The sequence below is a fragment of the Trachurus trachurus genome, assembly GCF_905171665.1.
Source record: "Trachurus trachurus genome assembly, chromosome: 5".
Taxonomy (NCBI): Eukaryota; Metazoa; Chordata; class Actinopteri; order Carangiformes; family Carangidae; genus Trachurus; species Trachurus trachurus.
The window spans coordinates 10,894,846-10,918,230 of record NC_139896.1 but is presented as its reverse complement, the minus strand read 5'-3'; the positions used below and the strand labels follow the sequence as shown (position 1 = coordinate 10,918,230).

The 23,385-nt window shown below is 43.9% G+C and overlaps 1 protein-coding gene across 1 annotated transcript in view; it reads right to left on the bottom strand.

Moving 5' to 3' along the window:
• slc25a26 (solute carrier family 25 member 26) overlaps positions 1 to 20,135 on the bottom strand; it is a 54,716-nt gene extending 34,581 nt beyond the window's left edge. The window contains exons 1-5 of the mRNA XM_083971127.1: positions 19,981 to 20,135; positions 18,428 to 18,584; positions 16,803 to 16,921; positions 9,876 to 9,980; positions 8,382 to 8,429 (exon numbers count right to left, since the gene is read on the bottom strand). Of these exons, the coding sequence (XP_083827253.1) occupies positions 8,382 to 8,429; positions 9,876 to 9,980; positions 16,803 to 16,921; positions 18,428 to 18,584; positions 19,981 to 20,013 (462 nt within the window). The 5' untranslated portion in view covers positions 20,014 to 20,135. The remainder of the gene's footprint in view (positions 1 to 8,381; positions 8,430 to 9,875; positions 9,981 to 16,802; positions 16,922 to 18,427; positions 18,585 to 19,980) is intronic.
• Positions 20,136 to 23,385: the final 3,250 nt, after the last annotated feature.

Sequence of the window (23,385 nt, the reverse complement as noted above, 5' to 3'; positions counted from 1 at the left end):
GAGATATTTCAGTAGAAACCAAAGTGTTTAACTCACCGATGGTCTTTTTCAAGACAAACACTCCTTTCTTTTAGTCGAGACCTTCTCATTGTTGCCACCAAAATGTTCGCAGAAAAACAGTTCGTCATGAATACGACATAATTTGAGTGGTTATCATGGCACACCGAGCACAAATATTAAAGTAACCCCTTGGCTCACTTAAAGAACAGCTTCAGCTTGCCATGAATGCAGATGAGTGTTGAATTATGGATTGTTTTGAACTCCTAACCTCTGCTGGGGTTGAGTGAGGTAAATGCTCGTGGTGCCGGTGACACTTTATATTTCTTTTTTTCCATCGAACATTAAGCAGTGACATCACAGACTGACCCTTGACCTTCAGGTGGTTTGTTCCAGATGCTTTTGGGTCGTAAGCACTGCTGCTAGCAAGATGATGACTGCGGCTGAGGAAACGGGGGCAGGCATATGGTTGGCTGGGTGGGGATGAGGAGGAGGAGGGGGGCGTGTGGGGTGGGGGATGGGGGGGCGGGGGGGGGGGGGGGGGTTGTTGGGGGCAGGTGCTTCTTCTGGAAAGCCTCATATGACTGTCTGGGAAAAAGGGCACTTATGCAACAGAAAACCTCATACAGTGCAACAACAGCGATGGTAACGCAACTGAAAAATCCAATTGTGTGTCTCGCAGTCTGAAATGATTTACATTCCAAAAGCCAACTGGATTCACAAGGGACTGGTTTTTGGAGAGGAGGCAAGAAACGGAGAGAGAGAGGGAGACGGATGTGCATTGTTGCTTCTCATGAAAAGTGTAGTGGTGCTGTAAAAAAGAGTTAGGCTAACCTCTAATTACCGGGTGCTTCCCCATGTCTGGCTATTGCACAGACGCTGATTTATCCTCCTTCCACTCCCTTAACTCGCACTCTCTCCTGTCATTCCGTGCATTTATAGTGAAAATAAGTCGTGGCTGAAGGGTTAACTTATGTAAACGTTTGTTTCAGTGACTTTATAACGGGCTGATTGACTTGATGGTTTTTACAGTGATTAGGCAGTTAGGGTATTATGTCACTTTAATGTCTACTAAACTCAAGTGGAGCAGGTGTCCAATTCAAAAAAAAAAAAAGAAAAAGAAATGTGCAGTGCAAGTATTGCTGTCAGGGGAATAATGTATCACTCTCAATCTTGTATACTGGCACCACATTCCAACATACAGGAGCGTAGTCTTGACACTTATTTCCTTCCACATGACATCCAAACCACTGCTGTCCTACTTCCCTCCATTCCAGGCCTACTCCCCCTTTCCGTTAAACACACTCTTAACCCCCCTCCCCAAACACACACACACACACACACACACACACACACACACACACACCCTCAGTCCCTTGCCAGGCCGACGGGGCTGTGTGCTATTAGAAACACATGTGGAGCACCAAAGTTTTTCTGCTTCGGTTGAGACAAACATGCATAAAGTTGTGGGAAGCAAACATACACCGAGTCCCAGAGAAAAACACACACCACCGACATGGCCACCATGGTCATGTACACAGTGCTCGCACTCACACACACACACACTACAGAGAGTAGAGGAATAAAAACAACTATATCTGTCAAGAAAAACTGTCTTCTTCCTGGAAAAAGGTCTGGCAGATGATTTTGGTAATAAAAACGCGGAAACGCAGGGAGAATCCCTGCATTACAAATTATATCCACGCAATGATGGATTTTTGAGTGGATTGAAAAGCTCGATGGGGACAAAGGCACTTAACTTCTGTGTGTGATCCATGGGTCTCACTGGCACAGACTTTCAATGCATCATCCTAAACAGAGGGGGGGGGGGTACAGAAAGCCCTGCACTGTCCCGCAGCAGAATCTGCACAGAGCACAAAGCACACGTGGGGGTCAGGTAGCATGGCAGCTCACTCCTTACGACTGTAGAACTCATCAATACGACCACATGTTGATCTAAGAAAGGTTACGGAGGTTTAGTCGGATTCGCAACATTAGTCCTCTTGCCAATGTGGAGCCCAAATGGGACTGGATGTATGAGGGGGATGCACGGCTCTGGATGCATGAGCCAGCAGCACGGACGCCTGATGAGGCGCAGAAAAAGACAAATGTGAAGATGCGATTGTATTCACACAGCTACGCTAATGTGAATGACAGGTGCAGCCATTCACTGTGAACAGAAGCCCGTCCATCCGTTATCTAGAGTGACGGTGGGAGTAAAGCATTAATCCCCGAGGTGACGTGCGTGGTAAAGTGATAGAGATCATCCAGTGACAGAGAGGAATCGCTCTCTGTGGCTTAAGAAGGCCATTACTCTTAAAACAAATGTCAGCTTGACCTGCAAACAACTCAAACGGGGGGACAGCTTTCAAAATTCATATTCTATAACTCAAGCAGGTGGACAGGGGATTCATCAAAGACGTCGATATTGTTACAGGCCCTGATGTAAACAGACACATCAGGCAACAAACACATGGCTTCACCTTGGACCAACCATAATAAAAAAAAAGCTTGAATGACGACATCCTCAACACAGGTCATCTTAGCTGCTTCTCAATGGAAATCTATTAGATCTTGAGGTAAAAATCAAGATCAGCCCCAAAAAAGCCACAACCATCCATCCTACTACTTCTTATACTTTATGTTACTCATTGACCACAGCCTAGATAGATGAAAGTGGTTATTACTTGTTCTTTAAGTACTTGCTAGTAGTGAACTCTGGTGGCCTACACTTTTACAATTCCCACTCCCCTTCCCTCCACTGCAGAACTTTCCAGCTATCAACTATCTTTATTTCTGATTAGACTGACCATTTCATGTCCTATGAAATGTCAGGTAATAAAGTACGAGTCCAAAGTAACATCTTCAAATGTCTTGTGCTGTCTGAGCATCCATCCAACCTTACAATGTCATAAAATGGAGAGAATCAGCAAATTCAACTGAGTAACTGGCAATTATTGTGCCGTTTTGCTTCAATTACTTCTACTAATACATCAATAAATTATGACCATAATTGCATGTAGCTTGGATGGTCTTGCATGGACTACGCTCTGCAAAGAGATAAGCAGTAGAGAGAGGATAAAGAAGAATTCATAGAGCAATAATGTATAAGAAGGCATATTACTGGTATAGCATTATTTGTGTTGTGGAGTTCCTGTCTAAATTTCTTGGACAAAAAGTGAAGCAACTAATCAAACCTTCCACTGTGATGCAGCCTGTACAAATGCAAAATTAAACAGCAACAGGAACGCTCAAAGAGTCAATAAGTTGTTGGAAAGGAGACACAATTAGACATTCAACATTTTGCCAAGTACACTTTTTTGCTTTCCTTGCCGGGAACAAGGGGATAATTTATACTACTAACGTCTACGTTACAAATATGAATCCAAGACTGAAAACCAGCACCTTTAAAGGTCACTAATTAAGACTTTGTATGGATGAGACAACCATGATACAAAGTGTAGTAAAATATCAACCTTTTTTTTTTTTTACAGGGGGTTGTGTGTCTGACTATTTCTTGACCGGGACCACCTGCCAGGCAATCAACAGAAGAAATGACTGGTGCCAGCCAAGAAAAAGTCTAGTACATAGGTCTCTGTAAAACGGCAAACTGATGTTTTCATACCTCAGTTTTTGTGTAGATTACACAAACGAGATTCAGGATCTTAATTAATGAGCTTTAGATGCGTTGATAGGCAGATTTTGTTACCTTTGGACGGAGACAAGTTCCCCCATTTCTACCCTACTCTACTGCGCCAAACCAAGTTAGCCTGCTAATGTGGCTAGCTTCATAACTTGACCTATGCTCAAATAACTGGCATCAATGTCCTCATTTGATTCTCTGAGGGAAAAAAGCAAATAAGGCCAAACTTCTATTTCAGACTATTCATGTAGATGTACAGTTTGTACAGTATGTCTGTGTCTTTAACAATTACAACAATACATAATAACACCTAGCACTGACTCTTCACATACACAAACACACACACACACACCTCATAGGTTAAGTCATGTGAAAGGTCAAATCCACAAGGGTCAAGAGGTTTTCTCAGTCTTCTTACTCATTGATCACAGTGTAAAAAGATAGTAACACCAGTAGCTCATACTCTTTCAAACATTCACTTCCATCTTTGCAACCCACTGAGCAAAACTTCATTTCAGAGTCTTTCATCCTCTACTGGCTTTCAGAAGACTGATGAAATAAATCTATTCTATGACTGTGTGAATGCAACAGCTACCATTTGAAAATGGCCCTTGCAAAACAGCCTGAAATGAAACAATATACTGTAAGAGTAGACATTCATCTCACTGGTAGGTATTATATACACCATTTTCAACCAAGAGTTTAATATTTTCCTTGGTTTATTTTTTCCCTTCTTCCAGTGCAATCTCGTGACATTTTCCATTTCATTTAATCCAGTCTTGTTAAGATTTTTCGGAGGTGTTGAAGTCATTCAGGAGAGTTGGTTTACTGTCTGGCTCTGACAGACTAATGGCAGCTGCTCCGACGGGGTCCAAGTCTAAACACAAAACAGGAGGAACCGTCCGCTCCTCCACACGTGTCCCACAAATCCTGACTTTACATATGTAAAGGAAAATAAACACCTTTTGCTTCCCCTGCCTTGTCTCTCTGCCTCACTTCTGCTCTGTCTCAGTCATGTGAGGGTGTATAAACATGAGCCTCTGTGGATCAGTGCGCACAGAGACAGGATATGAGAGATTCCCCTCACCTCTCCCTTTTGAACCTGCGTCAGACAGTGAAAAGTGGCTCCTCTCCAAAAAACTAGCCACAGAGGGGTCAGCTCTGCTCCGCTCCGCTCTGCTTCGTGCCTGTTGATACAGATCCAACCTCATCATCCACAGCTGAGGAAGGAGAACTCCCTCGCTGCTCTGGACGGACAATCATAACACAAGTGTCCACGTCAGAGCACGGTTGTGATTGCACATACCGTACACACAAACATGCAGACTCTCACCCAGACCTCCACCTTTTAAACTCCTGGGTCCAGTCTGCCTGAGGCCGAGAGGAGGTTAAACAACAAGGGAAATCAAACACACTGGAAGGAGGTTAGACTAAGGCCCTGGTACAGATGAAGACAGATAATGAAAGTAAGAGAATGTGGCGCTGGAGTATGCTGAAACAATTAGTCAATTAATTGATTAGAAAACTGACTGAAAATTAAAGTTGAGTCAGATGATCCACTGCTTTAGACTGTTTGTCAGGCAAAACAGACAATATTTGCTTTATCAAAGAGAAATTATGATGGGTGTTTTTATTTTTATATTTAATGGAATAAAGATTAGCTGATTTATTTTGTGAACTTTCAACAAATTAATCCAAAATAAGTGATCTGTATCAAAACTGTAAGAATGAAATGCTGCTGCCTTTTTGCCTTTGGAAGTGTATAGACCTATAGATTTAAAAAAAAATGTGAATAAATGGAAAAACTAAGTTCAAGCTGTTCTAAGGAGTCGTGGTGGAAATGATTGGTAAAAACATTCACACCAGCTGAGAAACAGGCAACAACTGCAGGAATCCTCAAACTGGAGCAATGTAATGTAATATCACCTGTTGGTCCCATTTAAAAACCCCAGTCAACAAGTCTTTCCTCACAGCCATGTCCTTGATGGAGGAAGCAGATAAGGGATCAAACTTAAGAGGAGAAGGATAAAGAGGAAGTAGAGGTGTGGTAAGGAGGAGTCTGGATGGATGGAGAGGTGTTTCATAAGCCCTGCCACCACATCCTCCACCTCAGACTGCCAGATCCCAGCTGCGGGAGAAAGGAGAAGCTCTGGGGCTGATTCAGGGGCTTAAGAAGAAAAAAAAAACATATACATATATAAAAACGCCAGAAAAGGGAAAAAGAGGAAGACATTTTTCATCGGAGCAGTGGACTGTTCACTCTCACTCGGCTTAGCTCAATTACCTCCCTTCCTCGTATGTGAGCTTCCCCACTTAGATGTGTGTAAAGGAGGACTCAGATCAAGGGGCTTCTAGACTGTGTAGGTGAAAGAGCATGAGAGCACCGGCTCTAACGCAGTGTGACCATATGCTACACTCAATCAGGTGATGTTCCAAGTGCCTGAGTCAAAACTGTCAACCTCACTTACACCTATCCCGCCACAGTCCTGGTACCACCACATTAATAAATTACTATCTAATAGCCCATCTCAGGCCCATTACTCAAACTCAAATTGCAGCAGTTAAGATCAAATCTGAGATCAGCTCACAGCGCTTTTGATCAGAAAAAATAAAGGGCTCGCCATAAAAAAAATTAAAAAAAGCCATCATTCTCACCCCAGCTCTGCAGCTCATAAATGTCATATGGCTGGATTGGTGTGATGGGGGGAGGGGGGCATGGAGAGGGGAGAGAGAGGGGGGGTTGTACAGTAAAGAGAGGGGAGAAGAGTAAAAAGAGAAACTGAGACGCAGCTGTGTAAAGCAGTGCTAATCTTAGCACGCCATCTAGTGGTGCCAGGCGGTATCAAATCACAAACAAAGGCTGTCCTTAGAGATTGAAATGTAGACACCCCTGTCAAAACGACAAACATCACTTGATGATGAAATACAGTTGGAGACTTGATTAAAACGGCTGCCCTGTGTGTTTTCACATACTGATACAAATCGACACCGTGACAGCACGAACGGCTTCTACTGGGACTTGGAGCTTGGAACAAGTCGGCTCTCTCACAAAGTCCTGAACAAACTCTTGCTGATGTTAATTAATACTCCTTCGTTTTTTCAGTGCAGAATAAAGTCATTTTTCACGGCGCAACTTCATCCCCCCGCAATCTGAATCGCGCTGATTTCATGCTCTGTTCGGCTGGAACCCAAAAGGTGCTGACTCAGCAGACAACTTGACAGAGTGGACCAAAGAAAAGATTAATGTGGTGCACAAGAAAAAAAAAAGTTAGTAAATGGTCCACATACAGATTTTTAAATAAAAAGTTAAGGCCAGCATAACCGTTTCAAACAGGTGCAGTGGTGTGGATGTGGGTTGGTCCGATGCAGAGTTAGACACACCTCCACTCCACCTCCTGACTCCAGTCCAGCCTCCCCACCGTGGTGCATCCTCTCACATCCCACACTAATGTGATATCATGCCCACCAGAAATGCCTTCTGAAGGCTGCCTAATGAATATATAGCACAGAGAGGACCCCAATTAGTGGGCCAGCTAAAGGAGGGGGGGGGCCGCAGGGCTGCCAAGCCATACCACATAAACAAACTTATCTTGACAGGGTCGCTTCAGCAAAGGGGGGGGGAGATAGGCGGATAGCGAAAGAGGCTGAGAGAAAATGAATTACCTTCCTGACACACGTTAAAGCCAATCACCGCGGCGCATCCTTTGCCGCTCCTGCGTCCCAAATCCCTGCCGCCACCGTTGCGTTTCATCTGCCAGTGTTAGTATGCATACAGGCCGCGCGCCAGCCTCCAAATGTATTCATTTATTCAGAGCCCCTCGGAGAAATCACAGTGTCTTGTTGTCCTTTTTCCCTGGCTGTCCAGATGGAATTTGCGTGAATAACATCAGTTTAGTGAGGCAGAAAATAAGTACAGGCTAGCACAGCGGAGGGGACTAGATTACACCCTCTCCCACCTCCCCAAAAACAGGATGGAAAGACAAGTGTCACCTTCATATACTCTTTTCTCCCTCTTTGTCTGCCTTTCTCATTTTCTTTTCAAGTTCTATTGAAACTCTGCAGGCGGGGGGCGAAGCTTAAAGTAAGAGATCTATACCACTTTCAGCACAATTATTTTGTGTTATCATGCACTGCAGGTTCAATTAAACAGAAGATCATGAATCAAAGAACTAGAGCGGCTTTCTCATTACAAAAAGGTGAGCGGCCATCAAGGGAGTGCAGCCCGATGCTCATTTATCCTTGTTTTGTTTTGCATTTATAACGTAACTAATTGCATTAATTAATCAGATGTACTTCCAATAGAAGGGAGTGCGTCTTGAACAAGGGAGATGAAAGAGTAATTGAGTAAAAAGTAATTGAATGAGATGAAAGTGAGGGGAAAAAAACTGTAAATCAATATTTCCAACTTCAATAAAGCCCAAGAGAAATTAAACTGTCTTCAGTCAGAGCAGAAGGAAACTCTCAATATTAGTCCGGCCTATCAAAAAGAATTCACTATGCAGCCTTTGAGGAGTCGTGTAATTGTCTTTAGTATAAACTCGAGAAATTGATTTCAATAAGATCTGGAAGATGTTCTTCACCTAACCGTACAAACTGAACTTAACCACAGACGGATGAACAGAACGCATGTGATCTGCTTTGTCTTATTGATCACTATCACAAGTGAGTGACAGGCAGGTAAGAAGTGAGTGAGTGAAAGACAGAGTGGAGGAAGAAAAAAAAACATCTGAATGAATCCTACCTCTCTGAGAACTGTGCTCCCGAATCCTCGGTACAAGCCCCGAACACCCTGCTCGAAAAGAAACACACAATTGTCACACACACGCACACTTGATTTAATATCATCTGACTGGTTTTGATTTGATCAACTGAAAATATAAGAAGCCATTAATATTTACTGGATAGCAGACACCGTATCAAAAAATACATCATATTTATCCAAGCTGAAGAGACAAACATTTTTACAACAACCTATGGCCTGTGGTCAAACTTTATATGTGCAAAATATAGGATTAAAGAATAATGAAGCCAGTTTTTACAACCTTCTAACTTTTATAATTATGGGCTTTTCCATTTTGCACATCAAAGTAGCTGCTGATGACTTGGTTAGGATGAACATGTTGGTATATTCAAGACAAAACACCTGTCAGATGGTTTAACATCACCTGAAACCCTGATTTTAGACCTGACTGAGACCCTGGTGGCAATTTTCATACCTTTCCAAAGCAGACAACTGGGTCCACAATACAGGAAAGACTGTGCAACAGTGTATTGCTATTATTCCCAAATTGATGCTTTCCAGATCTTTTGAGTGTGGCCTTCAGTTGCAGAGCTGATTTTCTTTTCAGATATGTTAAAATGTTCTTTTTCAGCACATCCCCAACCTTCCATATTTTGTGTGTAGTCCTTAGGTGAGATTTCTTTGATCTTCTGACTACCTCTTTGCCCAACAGTGCTATAATCACCAATAGGAATGATGACCAAAACCACACAAAAAAAGTGCCTTTAGCCGTTTTCCCACTAAAATTAGCGGGTCGACGCGGGTTTTTTAAACGCGGGTCGACCCGCTAACAATCGGCATTTGGCCCCTTTCCCATTGACCAAAATGAGCCGAGTCTGACCCCCCGCTGAGGCATCAGACAGAGCATAAACCAGTCGCCCCGCTCTCATCCGCGGTGCAAGAGACACACACAGTCATGCCACAGCCGCCCGCCGCGGAGTGTCCGTCCGCCGAGGCAGACTCTCTGGCTGGCTGACCTGAGCACCAGGACCGCGGAGGACAGAGAGTCTGCTGCGGCCGGATGACGGACGTCCGCGGCACAACACGTCAGTTACACAGACTGTCGCTTCTTTTCTTTTCTTTTTTTCTATCGTTTTTGGTCAGTGTTGTTTGATCTTTTGATCCCAGTCTCGGATGAGAGCAGAGCGGAGCAGAGCTTTGTTTTGGTACGTGATATGAGACGCGACCGGCGCGATGACGTAGCGTCACGTAACGTTCAGTGTCATCACGTAAATTAGCGGGTTGACGCGGGTCTGGCGTTCCCATTGCAAGCCGTTCGGAGCCGAGCCGATTAAAGGCGATTTTAACCCGCGTCGCTTGCCGAGTCGTTTGACCCGCGTCGACGCGGGTCAACGCGGCTCCGTGCGCCTTTCCCACTGCCACCAAAAGGCGATTGTTAGCGGGTTTAAACGGGTTTTTTGGCCAGTGGGAAAGGGGTATAAGATTGCTATGTACCTCTTCTTTGAGTGTACCCAGTAGTATGCGGTAGGTGGTGGATGATGGAGAAGCCTGCGTCCTCTGTTTGATCACCTCTGTGGGGACCCGAATCAGACACGCCACCTACAGGACGGAGAGAACAAAACACATCACATTACTACAATCTCAATATATAAAAGGTGCAGCTCAATAAATTAGAATATCATGGACATTTCCAGTAGTTCAAGTCAAATAGCCCCGACCAAGTGTTGAGCGCATATACTGTAGGTAGATGGACATACTTTTCAGAAGGCCAACATTTTCATATTAAAAATGCCTTTGAAATTAAAAATTAAATAAATAAAGACATGAAATGTTTCATTTTGGATCTATATAATGTATTAGTTACACTTTTTGAGTTGAATTACTGACATAAACAAACTTTTCCATGATATTCTAATTTATTGAGATGTACCTGTAGTATTGTATTTGCCTCTTGAGGACTTTGTATAGTGTATACACAGTTTGGCATAAATTTGCAGGTCGGTGTGTGTGAACAGAGACTCATCACCACCTCGCACACTGCTCCACTAGGTGCTGTACATGATGCTAGCCCCCGTGTATGTCTCTGCTATGTGGCAGGTGGCCATGATATGTCACAGCCGGAGGAGAGCAATTACATGGAGCTGGCAGGTTAACAAGTGCTTTAGTTAGTGTGCAAGTGGGCCAATTAACAAAACCGGTCCACGTAGCAGACATGACACCTGAGCACCAGAGAAAAAGGTCATCGCACCGACTGTGTGTCTGTGTCCAAACAACACGCGCTTCCATCAAACACACTGATAGGTCCAGACACTCCTGCACTGCACACCCCAGTAACCACACTTCCCACTAAAAGTTACAGCTCATCCACCATATGTCAACAAAAATATGGACTGCCAACAGCTAGTGAAGATAGACATGAATATTTATGCTTCATAACTCCCATCGCCCTCAAGGCAGGCAGGCAGGCACAGCTGCCCACCTGGCGACTTGATTTCCCATTTATCCTGCATCGGAGCAGAAGCACTGGCTAACGGCAAGCAATCTTACAGAGCGATTGGTGAGCCACCCCCCCTGCTGTGACTCCCCTCGGTCACACAGATGCCAGTCTGCCGGTGCCACCCTCGCCCCACCTCACCGACGTAAAACCAGCAGAGGAGCAAAGAGGGAGGAAGAGTGATGGAGGCAATGCAATACAGATGAAATGCATCCCCCTTTTTTGTGTTTCACCCCTTCTCCATTCAGCGATTCATATATGGGAACCCCGGAAGAAGTTTTTTTTTAGAGGAGGACGGACCCCCGGAGGATAAAGTTCTGCCGCTGTGTTCTGCGAGTGGGGAGAGAAGGCGACCACGACAGCTGTTAAAGGGCTCATCTCTGTCAGCTGCTCGTCCTCTCAGTCGTCTCCTCTACCAGACACCAAGGACGCCTCATGAGTGAGAACGTGAAATTTATGAGGAGCACAAAGGAGAAGGGATAAGTCAGCAGTGCTGCGAGGCAAGTGAAATCACAGACCGAGCAGAGATCACATATGAACTACACAGGCAAAGTTTTTGCTCTGTATCTCTAAAAAAAAAAAAAAACACATCCCGTAAACTATCAATTACTTTTTAAATCTTTTTATTTGTCTCTATCTTCACTGTGTCACTTTAGCTGCAGGCCAAAGCAAATAGAGAAACCTCGTTCTCTGAGAGCAAAAACAAAACATCTGAATGAGTGTCTATGGAGACTTCAGTGCTATGCTCATTGGTATTTCAGGTGAGTGTGACCACGTTCCAGCTGCAACCCAACTACGGTGCAACAGTACCACCAAGTGGCCGAACTTTCCCCTGCATCGCTTCCCTGTGATAACTACTACTACGCTGGCTGCATCCATCTCAGAGATCCCATTTACCCTCCCTTTGGTCAAGTTACCATTTATAATACATTGTATATCATGTTTTCCCCAAACCAATTCTCCAAAGGAGCAGAATAAGCCAGCTAAACAGAAAGAAAGTGGCTATGACAAGTAATTACTGACGTAATTGGATGGGGGGCCTGGAGTGGAGACGGCCTTTCCTCTCTTGTCACTGCAGAGGGGAAGGCAGAATGAGGCAGAGATTATACCAAATAAATTAGGGACATTGTTTATTTGGGAGTAATTTGTGCGCCAGGGGGTGGAGAGAAGGATGTTGAGTGAATAGAAGATGAAGTGTGCAGCCTCTGAGGCCATCTCAGATCTCAGCAAATGGGGGAAACAGTGGTGATGAATCGGGCCATGATAAAATAAGGCTGGGGCGAAAGAAAGTCTGGATCATAGAGTCACATCGTGCCTGGTGATGTAGAAGCAGTACGCTATTATGTTAGAGAGAATGAAAGGAGAAAAAAAAGGGAAAGAAAGAAGGAATACAAGCTGTAGGAAGGGGCCCCTCATTAAAAAGCAATCTTGTTGCCTCACGTTTAGAGGAGGGCTGTAGGTGGAAGGCTGACAGGAAGAAAGACGCCTGTTTCCTCACCTACTTTGCTCGCCCTTCATTCTCAGCGCTTTGGCTTGTAAACTTATGATAAACCCGTTGGCGGTCTTTTAAATTCCTGCTACCATTCATCTTTATTTACAAGCTGTTGGATCCATCAGGCGGTGTTAATTAGGAGGCTGTCTGCCTGTGATTGGAGCCTTTCAGTTTCCCTTGGCCTGCTGTTGTTAATCCAAATGACAGAGCGTGTTTTCAATTTCCAGCAATGGCCGCCAAACAACGCAGTACGGAGCCGGTGCTCAATCACTGGCAAAACAACAGTAAGGAATGGGAAATTAGCGGTGACTCGCAACACATTATCGGCATAGCCAGCGAATCTATCTGCAAATGGAGTCATTACATCCCTCTGTCTTCCGCTCATTCACCCCCACCCCGTCCCTCTATTAGATGCTCATGGCCATCAGGACACAGTGGTCAGTCAATCAGGGCTGTTATTACTCTTCTGCATCACAGAGAGACAACAGGTGAGAAAGGAAAAGTATTCAGGCTGCAACTGGTTTGGGGTCTTAATTATTTGGGGTTATTTGTCATTAAATGAATGAACTGCATTCACCAGAAAGTTGCCAAAGAGGAAGTTCTGCAGTCACACATTATAAAGAAACTGACGAGCAAATAACTGAGGGAAAAATCCAATTAAAAATGTGCAATGTGGTGATAACTGAGCAGAATGTAAAATTATTTTTATATAAGTGCCAGATAGAGCCTGACTTTAACAATACCCAAACCAATGGAGAAATTACCTCCATCAGAAAGGTTTGTTTATCTTGACTTAAACTTTTACTAAACACATCTCAACATGTCACCACAATGATGATGAGATGTTTTCAGGAGCAGAAATACCCTAAAACCATGTTCATATGTCGTTACACTAACCTGTGTCGGGATAACAGAACCTTCCCATCACAAACATCAAACCTGAAATCTCAGTGGCAACACGGTAAAGCCTGTGTAGCCACAGTATATGTACGAGCATCAAATTCCCATGACTTTTCTAGGTTCCTGATCATAAGCCTATTCCTGGAAATGCATCATAGTAGCAAAGACAGACTGAAATATGAGACGACAAAGGAAGAAGCCAGGAGGAGAGGGAAGAAAAAAGGTCATGGAGAAAAGGGGAAGAGATGAGGACACTGTGTGTGTCTCCAACTTTGAAACAACAGCCAATAAATCACAGAGCGTGGCGCTGCTCAAAGGCGATGCATGGATTATTTCTCAGTGCCAAGTTAAGTGGCTGCCAGTTTCTCCCCCCCCAAAAAAACTCCTCCCCTGTGCTACCTCCTTCTTTCTGTCCCCCTATCTTGTCATGTCACACTGTATTTTCCAGTACATCCTCCCACAGACGCGTGGTGGTGAGGCGGGGGGTTTATAGATGCGGGAGAAGCCCGCCGCCTGGCCTTGACAAATGAGCTTTCAGGGCAGACGTCGAGCGAATGGGAATGAAGATAAATCTGATTTAATGGCTGGATAACAGCCTGCTAGAGCCTGACAGACGGCATCAGCTTACACATTCTTTATGGGAGCGTCCCACCATTGCAGTCACACAAACACCGGGACACTTCTGGCGAGGGAGGGGGCGGTTGTGTGGGGGGGGGTATCTCTCTCATTGTCTTGACCCTCTTGTTATTTCCCTCTACAACTTCCGACTGTCCCCCTCTCCGTCTCTGCAGTCCTGCTTTTGTGTTCAAGATAAGCCAGGCGTTAAGTAGGTTAGAAATGGTAATCATGCTGTCATTTGAAGACCACTGTCCAAAAGCTGTAGTAAATTTCCACCCAATAGCCATGGACCATGTCTATTCCCACTACCTGAATTTTAATGATTGAGCAAATTAAGATCAATAATTTATTTTGAAAATAATGATATTATAATCCTTATTATCCTGTGGGTGAAGCTTGTTGTTTCAGTGCAGGCAGATCACCCATCATAAATCACCCTAAAGGCTTGACTATAAAGAATTGTGAGAACTGTGTGTAAGTGTTCTCTTTTCTTTCTTTCAATTCCCATCTCATATATTCATGCAGAATACAATTTTGACCTACAACTTCCTCTGGTACGATCATAATAGACTTTGAATGTAGTCCACATCTCGTGAGTTAGTGCCAAGTCGAGCGCATCTTCCACAGAGGGAGGCTTGGGGATGGGATTAGCAAAGCACTAAGTCCCATCAAGCTTCTGTTGCGAATGTTGCAGAGTGGAAACAGTTGGTAAAACACAACTAAATGGACTCCTGGGGAAAGGATCACAGGCTGATGAGGAGGCAGAGTTGGGAAGTCAGTAAAAGACCGAATATAAGTTCTTCTTCTTCAAGCTCCATGTGTGTCAAAGCCTGCCAGCACCCAGCTGCTCCCAGGAAGAGAGACAAGAAGGAGGAAGAACTACAGAGAGACACCCCAAGAAACCAAGCCGCCCTGTCGTCCTACACTGCCAGAACAGTTAGAGTACAAGAGAGTACGAGTTAGAGTACAACAAGGGGTGGAAGATGAAATATTATGCTATTGAAAATCTGATGGAGTCATGTTGGCATCCATGTGGTTTGTGCTTCAGCTTTAGACTGAGGTTGAAGAGAGCAGAGAACTTCAATCCAATACATTATATCAGTCTCACACAATGAACAAGGCGGGAGGCACACTACACAACGGCCATTACGTCTCAGTGCAACTAGAATATTAAGCCCAAACGATTGGTTTTAAGGTGAAAAGTGACTAGCAGCATTAATTACAATCTATTTGCCATGTAGTTTGAATAAAAATCAGCCAATGATGATCAGCAGCCAATCAAATGAGACAACTCAATATGTATATGAAGGGGGCTGCAACTATCTACAGGTACTGGTATCAGGTTATATGTCAGCTCTTATTTAATCTTTTTTTTTTATTGTTATTCATCTGTAACAAACATTGTATTGTCTGACCCACCATCCTAAAGTTTTCAAAAGGTGGAAACTTTTAAGAGCATACACCTTCAACTCAAGACATACTATGCTTGATAAGCAAATTAAACAATTGCTCAAAGATTATTTTCTCATTAATCAATTTTCTGTTTATCAGCTAACTGATTAACCATGTGATCACTATGGCGACAGACAAAACAAATCTATTGCACCTAAGCTACTCCGGTTGCCACCACTTCTGTTAGACCCTCAGTGCAATAACTTTTAATTAAAAGTCACAAGCAGTGAGTGAGGAGACGCAGAATCGTATGTGGCAGCAGTTGCATCATAGCACAGGCAATTAGGGCCTTGCATGCAACTCGGGGGCAGCACTAAGGTAGACCTTTCATTGCTAAGCCTGAAGATTACTCCCTTTGAACAAGACGTATCCAGTTGCCAGAATGCGGAGGGATGCCGCCCCTGCTCTGCTCAGCTCAACTCCGAGGATTTAAGCGTTTGATGTGCTCAAATCCAGAACAGCAGGAAAGGGGTTAAAGGTAGCGGCAACCTCAGGCTCACCTCTCACACTCATCTGTGCTGTGCCATAGAGAAAAAGTTGAAAAATGTGCAGGCTGTTAAGTGTGCTCCTACAGTACAGTATCACCCAATCATGGTTGTGTTTATCATGACAACAAGATGATCCAAAACAGGTGAAATTCTTATTGAATTTGCACCAACTCCGGGAGTAACATGATGTCCTCTCCCCAACGCTCACACGCCAAGACGCAGATCAACTCAGCACAGCGACGACCCTCCCATGTGGGATAATCCCATTTCATAAACATGCAAAACTTGGCTAAATTACATCCATCCAAAAGCAATGAATACTGAAAACCTGGTATTTCGCAGAAAACCAGGGTGGTATAGACGGGGGGGGGGGCATCGCACTTTCCATACCCCTCATCCATTCATGCCAGCGCGAATACCCATGGCCCCCATATGGCTCAGATTCTGTGGTTGACTGCGAGTGATTGGGAGAGGATGGGCTGAGGAAATTGCGCCGCTCCTCGTTACTTTCAAGCTCGAATTCCCCTGACTAAATTGGCAGAGTCTGGGGGCCTGAGCTGGGAAAGTAGATGAGTCAATAGGCAGTAATGAGAGCTTATTTACCCAGCTGGTGGGGGGAAATGCTGGGACAGTGCTGAGGAAGCCTCTGTAACTCACCCAGCTGGACCGTGGGGGCCTAGAGCCAAAACCACACATCCACCCCCTCCTCCCCCGCTGCCCCCTTGTATAGTTTGTCTGTGAAATTTGAAAGGCAATAACTTTAGCGCAACGTGGGGCTCATTTGGGAGTTACATTCAGTGGGAAAGAAGCAGCAAGTGGAACGGAAGAGCAACAACAAGTGCGTAGGTCAGTGGGCCTTCTAAACATAGGACGGCTGAGATTCAATTAAACACGCGCAAACGGCACGGCTTTAAGGTTTACTGGAAGAGAGAAATTGGAGAACAAAAGTTGGGAGAATGAGGGACAGGAAGACTTACTACTTCACCCAGGGAGGCCGCCAGCATGTGAGTGACAGGTGCCGCATGTGGCGCTGCGAGCGCTCCGCCAGCGCCAAGCAGGGACTTTGTGCATTCGTAGGTGACAAAGAAAGCAGCAGCTGAAACCAAGCAGAACCACAGCCATTTAAGGCCCATTAGTCAACCAGCATACAGCAATTAATATCCCTCACTACCACTGACAAGGGAGACACTGAGGTGTGTGTGTGTGTGTGTCTGTCTACACACTATGTGCAATAGAGGTAAAAAGCTAAGAAAGTGTGTGTCCCTGTGGGGGAAAAGTTCAGGCTTTACTTTCATTATTCAAATAAATTCATCGTGCAGAAGAACTGAATTCAAAAGGAAACGGCATCGGATAAATTATATTCAAACCCCACAACATGTGACTCACACGTCTTTGTCTTTGTCGGTTTCTCTCTGACACTGGAGGGGTTCATGAAAAAGAGCTCAGGCTCTGGCCCTGGTCAGATCTGGCATTAAGATGCGTCTCGTGTGGTCCGACCAGGAGTGGACAGCTCTTAGTACGTCAGTTCACACCTGGTATTAGAACCAGTTTCCATATGTGTCTCAAGTGACCACATGTGATCCGGCCTCACTTCCCCGCTCTATATGCAAATAAACCCGTATGTGTTTTGGGTTTTTTGCTAGTCCAACTATGAAAGACAGGCCCATTGTCAGTGTGTTTGTTTGTGTATCTGTGTGCATGTGTGTGTGAGAGAGACAGAGAGAGAGAGAGAGAGAGAGAGAGAGAGAGAGAGAGAGAGAGAGAGAGAGAGAGAGAGAGAGAGAGAGACAGAGAAAGAGGGAGGGAGGGGCTGAGTGAATCACTGCACTTCACACAGCTCTGAAATGAAATAAGACTGAAATTGTGAAAGGCTTTTGGTTCATTATGAAACTGTGACAGAGGACGTCAGTTGAGTAGATGATCCTGTTGTGTGGTCCAGACCACCTCTCACTATTACAAATTTGTGCAATACTTAAAGAGAGTAACCTCAATCCAATGTGATTCCTGAAAATAATTCAGTATGTATATTGGACATAATGTGTGGTAATAGTTGGTGGCCTTTAAAGAGTTTGTCAGTATGTTGGATATACAATTACACACAAATAAATTGTTCAATATGTTGCTTTCAACATAAAAATCTAACTCCTGGCTTTTCCTGTAATCATTCATTACCATAGATATGTTTCCTCATAAGCTCAAAACATTCTCAACAAGACACAAATATGTATGTATAATATAATGTAAAACAGAACTTTTTCACTACATGAACTGATTTAATGAGGATGCAAGCTGAGAACTTCATAATACAAAACAAAGCAAAGAACGAAAACTAATTTGATTGTGAACTTTCAAAGTGGTCCAAGCGATCCGGCACTCTAACTCATTATCACTGCACTGTGACTCGAGGTGCGAGAAGTAAACAAAATAAATTAATGTGCAACAGTGAAATGAAGCTCCAAAATATCCAACTCAAACAAACACTTTGTGGACATTATAACCAACACAGTGCAGTGTTGAGTCTCAGTACATTGTTCAGTGTGTACCTCTGAGAAAACGTCCTTCACATACAACATATATCCAGCTATCAAAATGAGTGTCTTACCATTGGGGAAGGAGCCGACAGCAGCAGATGGGACCCCGGCGTAGATGCCCCTGAAGCCCCCTGCCTTGTAGAAGCCTTGCTGACTCTGCAGTCTGGTCTTAATGGTGTCCAGGGGGAAGAGGGTCAGATCAACACACATCCCCGCACAGCCTCCCGCCTGGGGAGAATCAAATCACTTTGTAAGACACAGAGCTGAAGATATACTCACTTGGATTCCAATGGTACAAAGATTCAGATATCTTACTCAGACCTGAATTAATTGATTTTGTCGGCCACTTGGGGGCAGCACAGAAACCGACAGACAAACAGCGAAAACTAACATCATAGTTGTTGTTATTGTTCAATCAAAATCATGCATTCAACAGACACACCATATTTTTGGCCCGCAATGTTAAGTCCAAAATTCATACTTCTTTTAGCTTTCTATCGCTCTGCAGGGTTTCTACCAAATCCTGGGGGGGAACTCTGCCAAATGCTCCACTGTGATCTAAACACTACATGGTGCTGGGTAGACAGACAGATAGCTGCACAATCAAAACAATAAGCTGCTTTAGGGGAACACAGCTGTCTAGATCCATGAGAATGGCACCCTGTGTGATCAAGATTTGATTGAAACTTTTTTCAATTTGTCTGTGAACACAAACTAGAAATGTGTTTTCAAACTATTTACTGAAATTGGGAGCATTTTAAGGCCTGTTAACGCCAAAATGATACAAAGACGTGCTTTCAATCATTGATGTGTGTGTGTGTTAAAGAAAGAAAGAAAGAAAGAAAGAAAGAAAGAAAGAAAGAAAGAAAGAAAGAAAGAAAGAAATACATCCATGCATCATTATGGCTCAAGTCTGGAAGTAAATGAGATATATTGAAAGATGCTGTAATGTTTGCTTATTTGTTTGTTACTGCTATCTTGTAAACCCTGGTAGGCTAATATAAGAGATGCAATATTTGACTAAACTGATGATTGAATGAATTCTCACACTGACTCATTAAATGTATATTATTTGTGTCTATTTCTGTTCACTTACCTACTCTCAATGCTGAGCTATTTAATTCCTCATGACTTATTGCAAGCACATGTGTCAGAAGCTCCGGGTAACTTTAATAAACACACTGAGTAAATTAAACCAAAGAGAGCTGGATAACTAGACTGATAGCACATCTGTGATCATCTTCATAATAACACAATTAGCTATTCCCCTTGAAATCAGACTGTTGTATTATTTCGCCGTTTTCAAGCTTGTATAGTTGCTGAACTAAGAAAACCTGAGGATCATCCATTAAGAGGAATTAAAAGGTCAGAAACCTGTGTGTGCACGAGGCTTCAGAGGTGCACGTGATCTAACTTTGTTCCTCTAAAGTCTTATAATGTATTTTCCAAATAGGTTCATACTTATTTTTAGTTCATATACTCAACAAGAAAACAGTCTATAGCTTAAGCTCTAGTTGTATGTCTGTGTTCATTCATCGGGGTGATGAGCTGTGGTCACAGGAGAAGCTGCCTGGTCACATTATTGGCTCGTAACAGAGCAGTTACCACGGAAACAGCAGCTTACCACCAGCGACGCCACGAACTCTCGTCTCTCCATGTTCCGCTCTCTCTGTCTGTCACCGGTCCGCTCCGTCAAACCCGCAACTCCCTAGCATGTTTGACACTGCACCCAAATCAAAACATGCCTGTCAAGGACGCTGCCATATTGCTTGGAGTACTTCCGCGTTACGCCGTGACGCACGTTAGTCACGTGACGTCGAATGCCTTCGAGAGAGTGCTGCTGTGTTTCACTGGCGTCTCTCACACAGGAGAGTGTGTATCCGAGGAAGAAATAAAGACAATCTGCAGCCACCCCGTCGTACTGTTATTGATTTAAAAACATATAAACACATATATGACATATTTTAATATCTAATACTAGAATACATAATAATATTTGTCTATTATCTATTTTTCATTCTACATTTCTTTTTTCTTTTCTTTTCTTTTCTTTTCTTTTCTTTTCTTTTCTTTTCTTATAATCTTGTGAAAACACAGAAAACCTACTTTGGTCTTGGAATTGTTTTCTGTTTCTTTTATATTAATATACATTTTTATTTATTAAATGAAATATTATTTATTATTGCCATTAGGTAGTGTTGTCTATATGTATTCGAGTTTTCTCTTTATAGAAGTCAAAATGTGGTTCTGTGACCTACCTTCACATAAACTTGTGTTGCCATTTCATAACTGTAGGACCTTATAGTCTTGCATCAAACCCTCTCCCTTGTGATGCCGTGGACTGAGTGTGCTCAGGTGAGTGTGTTCTTTTCCAGTGACACGCCGACTGGGTTATTTATGGGCTGATATCAGCCAGGCAGCTCTTCCTATTAGGAAAGAGCAGGCAAGGGGCCATCACCTCTTTATTCAGCCCGGACCCAATGATGTCTGGGCTGAGTGCGCCCAGTTTGAAGCTCGGTGCCCGTCATCCATCTTGTTGAAGCGGGTCTCACAGGGATCCCATTGGATGTGAGCCCCAGCTGGATCTCGACTGGGCTGCTGTCTCTGCTGTCTCGATCTGTATTAGGCCTTAGGATGGCAATAACATCACTTACACTCTACTTTTCATTATTTTATTGTCTTGGTGCAGCACAGCAGAAGACAGAGTTCAGAGGAGGAATGTCGAAGGTTTTCTATTGTGCTATGGTCTCTTTTAGCCATTTATTCAGTTCTGTTTTACTCACTGGTATGCAATGATTATGATTTATTGTGACAGTGACTTTGTGCTAGTAATTCTATGTTACAGCCCATCGCTGAGACAGACTTATGTTGTTGTCCCCCGGCTCAGTCAATACAGAACATTAATTCTATACCATACCTGAAATTGATTTTTTCTTCCCCCTTTGTGTTGTTGTCAAGAAGTTTGCCAGTGTCCAGAATCCTGTCTGTTCCATCATGTAAAGCCATTTATCACCCTGTCACAACACGTCCTTGGTTATTGGGATTTTTGTCATTTGTGCTCCAAATGCTCTGTTCCTGTAGGTCTCGATGGACTCTTTGCAAACTCTAAGGTGGCATTAAAATTGCATAAATCATTGAATACTGGACGACTGAGGACATCAGTTTTTCAATAGGAGTGTGTTAACTTCTGAAAGATTCTTGTGTAGCTTCACTATCTTCCTGGACATGTTATTTATTTCTTATAGTGATGATAATTTCACCTTTTAACACCTACAAGCTGCTTGCCACTCTCACTTAATATGTTCCTGAATGATTGAGTTAAAGAAAGAACTTAAACAGACCATTTGGCACCAGCCTGGCCTCTGACTTTTTGATGAGAGACCTATGAGTAGTAGGTGAATGTCTCCATAGAAGTGAATGTAAAAGCCGGCTGGATGAGAGTAGGAGTGCTCAGTTACCCCTGTGTAAGGTCAATGAGAAGCACCCGGAGTCTGGGCAGATTTGCAGGGAGCACCATTGATCTTGACCCACTCAGAGTATGATCTCAGAGATAAAAGGGAGGAGACGAGAATGGAACTTATTCACTGTCAGCCACAAGTCAGCAAAGGGCAATTCTAGCCCGCAGGCTGTCTTTGAAAAACTCAAGGGCAAAAGCATGGAGGATTAAGCCACGAGGCGGGGAGAGAGCAAAATGCAAGCAGCTATAAGGGTTATTGTAATAACACAGAGCTCACATCTATTGGCTTGGCTCTGCTTTAGAGGCATGTGTGTTAGGTGACAGCCAGAATGAACTCTGAGTCAAAAGGTTATGTGACTCTCACAGGTGAGAGGGTGCTTAGAGTTCCCTCTGAAGTTTTTAGACACTTCTCCTGCCTGCATTGTGCGTGTGGGTGTGTGTATGTGTGTGCTAATTCAGACAAGGCACATTGCTTACATTTGACTCCTTCATTATGAATTTTCATTATTGCTTTAAGAAGCCCAGTTGCTCCTTTGGACACTGTAACGGACCAACAGTTGTCATTTTTTTCTTGTATGTAAGCACCATCTGTAATGTTCATTATATGTGAGCTGAGAGGAACACACATCTTGACTCTGACACTGTGATATTATTCATGAGACAGGGTGGTCGAGCAGGGTGGTAAACTTCAGCCGAAACATAACTCCTGCTCATTAGCCGGCCCTAACATTTGCATCATTAGGACACCACAACAGCAGGGGTAGGAGGAAATGCGACTAAGCGCCTTTCATATAACTCTTTGTTTTTACTCCCGGGATGATAGGTTACATGAGTCTGTGACAGGGAGGGAGAGCAGGGAGGGGATGGAGCGAGGGTGGGAATGATGCTCCGAATGGAGAGGGGGGAGGTGACAGGAGTAGATGAAGGAGGGAGGTGAGATAAAGGGGGTAAGGAAGAAAAGAAAGGTTAGAGAGAAAACGGAGAATAAAAGAACATTCATTATAAATTCACTGAATCGACAAGCTGTCAGGCTGCGCTGCCGTCCATATAGCGTATAAGCCTCTGCTGCACTATTGACTCCTACGTCACACACAAAACTTCTCTTTCCTTTTCTCACCTTTGCTTGCATTCATATCACCTGTTTCTGCTCCACGCTATCTGCTTTTTGGATTGACCCCCGAAAGCCTTGCAAAGCCATGGCATCATCCCGTCTTCCACTTCCCCTCTCTCCCCGCTCTGCCCTCTCATTCCTGCTGGGCCACCAGTGAAATATGAGCTGCCTGTAGCATATTGATCCCATGCCTAGCTCTTGCCTAAAGATAGATAGATCACAGACAAGGCAAAGCACTCCTGATGCCTTCTCCTCTGTTGCAGCAGCAGAAGCAGCAGCAGCAGCAGCAGCAGCAGTGCCAATGGCTTCACTAGTTGGTATTGACTGCAGTGATCAATTTCACCACAATGCACGCTGATGGATTCTGTGCTCTGGTTGTCGTTGTCTCAGTAAGAGAAGGTGAGCTGATGGAGTGGCTGTCACGAGTGGAACTGCAATGGCCTTAGATTGGTCAGGATGTT